General features: G+C 54.8%; 1 protein-coding gene across 1 annotated transcript; it reads left to right on the top strand.

Moving 5' to 3' along the window:
- Positions 1 to 2,411: 2,411 nt before the first annotated feature.
- LOC147081475 (histone H2B type 1-L-like) lies at positions 2,412 to 2,738 on the top strand. Its single transcript, XM_085980803.1, has one exon. The coding sequence runs from the start codon at positions 2,488 to 2,490 to the stop codon at positions 2,731 to 2,733; it is 246 nt and encodes an 81-aa protein (XP_085836929.1). The 5' UTR covers positions 2,412 to 2,487; the 3' UTR covers positions 2,734 to 2,738.
- The last annotated feature ends 1,160 nt before the right edge of the window (positions 2,739 to 3,898 follow it).

The following is a 3,898-nucleotide window of genomic DNA, read 5'->3' as shown; positions in this document are numbered from 1 at the left end:
TCCTACAGTCGAGTGACAGGACGATTGACCAATCCTACGCTTCGGTGACCTCTCTCTCTTGGGCAGCACGGTGGCATAGTGGTTAGCACTGTTGCCTCACAGCGCCAGGGACCCGGGTTCAAATCCGGCCTCAGGTTACTGTCTGTGTGGAGTTTGCACATTCTCCCCGTGTTTGCGTGGGTTTTTTCCGGGTGATCCGGTTTCCTCCCACAGTCCAAGGATGTGTGGGTTAGGTTGATTGGCCATGATAAAAATTGGTCCTTAGTGTTAGGGGGGATTAAATATGTGGGGTTACGGGGATAGGGCTTGGGTGGGATGGCTGTAGGGACCGGGTGCTAGGGTTTGGATGATCAGCCATGATCTTGTTGAATGACGGAGCAGACTCGAAGGGCCGAATGGCCTGCTCCTATCTTCTATGTCTATGTTTCTTCCCCCCAGTCGCTCTCTCTCTTCCCCCCAGTCGCACTCTCTCTTCCCCCCAGTCACTCTCTTCCCCCAGTCGCTCTCTCTCTTCCCCCCAGTCGCTTTCTCTCTTCCCCCCAGTCGCTCTCTCTCTTCCCCCCAGTCGCTTTCTCTCTTCCCCCCAGTCGCTCTCTCTCTTCCCCCCAGTCACTCTCTCTCTTCCCCCCAGTCGCTCTATCTCTCTCTTCCAACAACAACATGCCCTCAAAAGACCCTCTGCACCGCCGGGCATCTATATATAGAAAAAGGATACATCTGTCTGTCTGTCTGTCCTTCGGTGTGTCTGTCCGGCTATACACTCTAAAGTTATAGAGCGTACATAGACGTGCGTTACATCAAAAGAAAGCTTACAATTCCGGAACGGTCATAATCGTATATACGTTTTGGTGAGACAAAAATTGCGCCCGCGGTATCCAAAAAACATTCAAAATTCCTCTCATTAGCATCACATTATCCGCCTATTAGCAAAAGAGTGACATTAAGGTCGAGCGACCCGACGGTCGACCAATTGCTGCGTGGCAGGGGCGGGTTCCTGGCGCATGCGGGCGGGCCCTCCTAGAGCCGAGTGACGGGATGATTGACCAATCCTACGCTTCGGTGACCTTACGGTCGACCAATCAGTGCGTGTGTGGGCGGGCCTTATCGTTCTGAACCGAGGTGAGTCGCCGCCATCTTGATTCCAAACTTTTCATTTCTTTTTCCCGCTTTCTGCGTCTTTCTTTTCAAATCTACATTTCCAGCAAAAACAAAGTTGCTTTTAAAAGACAAATTGTTTTTAAAAAAAGTTAATTAATTGGTAAATCTTTTGTCTAACCTCTATAATTTACCTACCTTTCACCGTTTTTCCAGGCCTCAAAGCCTGGGCGTCTGTTGACCTGCCACGCCCGAGCTAGGTGCCTCCCGTCGCGATCGACAAAAGGCCAGCGATCGCCACCATCTTTGTGAAGGCTGGAGGGGGTGGACCTGAGCCGAGTGTCGCCACCACCGCCATCTTAGTAAAGGCGGGCGGGGCGGGAGTCAGCGTCCGCGTCATCTTCCACCCAGAGCATGACTTGAGTCAGGCCGGGCCTCATGCGGTAGGTTGCGAGGTGGCGTCTCTCTCTCTGCTCTTGAAGCTGGCTCGGGCGGGAGATCGGGCCTCGGGAGATCGGCGCTCGGTAGATCGGGGGTGGGACGCGGCACTCGGGAGATCGGGCCTCGTGAGATCAGGCCTCAGGAGGGCGGGGCTCGGGACATCGAGGGGCGGGGCTCGGGACATCGGTGGGCAGGGCTCGGGGACTCCCCCCCTCTCCCCTCCCCCTCCCCACTCTCCCTTCCCTCCCTCTCCTCTCCCCCTCCCCTCCCCTCCCCCACTCACCCTGCCCTCCCCTCCCCTCACCCCCTCCCTCCCCTCCCCTTCCCCCCCTCCCCCTCCCCTCCTCCACTCCTCCCTCTCTTCCCACCCCACTCGCCCCCCTCCCCCCAGTCGCTCTCTCTCTTTCCCCCAGTCGCTCTCTCTCTTCCCCCCAGTCGCTCTCTCTCTTCACCCCAGTCGCTCTCTCTCTTCCCCCCAGCCGTTCTCTCTTCTCCCCAGTAGCTCTCTCTCTTCCCCCCATCACTCTCTCTCTTCCCCCCCAGTCACTCTCTCTCTTCCCCCTCCAGTCGCTCTCTCTCTTCCCCCCCCAGTCGCTCTCTCTCTTCCCCCCCAGTCCGCTCTCTCTCTTCCCCCCCCAGTTGCTCTCTCTCTTCCCCCCCAGTCACACTCTCTCTTCCCCCCAGTCGCTCTCTCTCTTCCAACAACAACATGCCCTTGAAAAAGCCTCGGCACCGCCGGGCACTCCAGCGAGTCTATATCTATATATTTAAAAGGATACATCTGTCTGTCTGTCTGTCTGTCTCTCTGTCCGTCTGTCTGTCTGTCCGACTATACACTCTAAAGTTACTAAGAAAGGCGCCAAACAAATCGTGAAGAAAGCGGCACCGAAGGGCGGCAAGAAGCGCAGAAGGTCGAGGAAGGAGAGTTACTCTATCTACATTTACAAAGTGATGAAGCAGGTTCACCCCAACACCGGCATCCCTCCCAAGGGCATGGGCATCATGAGCTCGTTTGTGAACGATATTTTTGAGCGCATCGCGGATGAGGCTTCCCACCTGGCCCATTACAACAAGCGGCACACCATCAGCTCCTGGGAGATCCAGACCGCCATGCGCCTGCTGCTGCCAGGGGAGCTGGCCAAGCACGCTGTGTCAAAAGGGACAAAGGCCGTGACCAAATACACCAGCTCCAAGTAAAACTCCACGCTGTCCTGAAAGAACAAACTCCAAACACAACAGCTCTTTTAAGAGCCACCCACAACCTCTCTGAAAGATCTACACAATCGCATCACCCTTTAGAATCAATTTACTGTAATTATTTCCTGAACAAGTGTGTTTGAGAACGTTTGAAGTTCCAGCTGTAGATTCTGTTTTGAATTTTCAGATAAGCAGTTTCACTGACCGGATCGACCTTAACATCGCTGTTGTATTTCCCGCCCACTAAAACACAAACACGGTCCCGCGCCTTCCGACAAATTAAAAGCTTTTTTTCGAGATGAGATTTGGATTTCAGTTCAGTTCAGCTTTATTTGCCATATGTAACCAGTACAAGTACAAGTACAATGAAATGCTTATTCACCGTAGGGACGCATCAGCTATACATACAGTGCCGCATTCAGATTCAATACAATGGCTTCCCGTGGCAGTGGGAGCACGATGTTCCTCAGCCGCTCCGTCCTCCTCTTCACCGCGGCCTCCTCCTCACTGTTACCGGCTTCCCGTGTGGTGGCCTGCTTCTCCCGCTCTGGCTGCCATGCCCGGCTCCCCTCCTCCCAGCCGGACTGCGAGTTACCCGCCATGGAACTGCAGGCCAACGTGCTGCAGCGTGTCGTCGAGTCTGCTGCTGCTGCTCATTGCGCTGCACTCCTCCGCCCGACTCACTGAACACATCGTCAGGATGTGAATGCTCCAATCGCCGCAGCCTCCTCCTCACCGTTGCCGGCTCCATGGCCCGGGGCCTGCTTCTCCCACTCATGGGTTGGCCTCTGGCTGCCATGCTCGGCTCCCCTCATCCCAGTCAGAATTCCTTCCCGCCGAGGAGCTGCCGGCCTCAATCTCTGCAAAAACATTTTTATTTTTTTTAGGGGGAGGGTGAGCAGGCAGAGGTCATGGTCCACATTGGGACCAACGACATAGGTAGGAAGGGGGATGAGGTCCTTCATCAAGAATTTAGGGAGCTAGGTAACAGATTAAAGCGCAGGACCTCAAAGGTTGTAATCTCTGGATTACTCCCAGTGCCACGTGCTAGTGAGTATAGGAATAGGAGGATAGAGCAGATGAATGCGTGGCTAATGAGTTGGTGTAGGGGGGAGGGTTTTACTTTCCTGGATCACTGGGCCTGCTTCTGGGGAAGGTGGGACTT

This window comes from Somniosus microcephalus, unplaced genomic scaffold (genome assembly GCF_052327205.1).
Source record: "Somniosus microcephalus isolate GS21.2 unplaced genomic scaffold, FLI_Smic_1.0 scaffold561, whole genome shotgun sequence".
Lineage (NCBI taxonomy): Eukaryota > Metazoa > Chordata > Chondrichthyes > Squaliformes > Somniosidae > Somniosus > Somniosus microcephalus.
The sequence above is the reverse complement of the archived record's forward strand: the minus strand, read 5'-3'. Positions and strand labels throughout refer to the sequence as shown.

What these genes read in the sequence shown, in the direction of transcription:
- LOC147081475 (XM_085980803.1), top strand. Translation starts at nt 2,488, where the DNA reads ATGAAGCAGGTTCACCCCAACACCGGCATCCCTCCCAAGGGCATGGGC.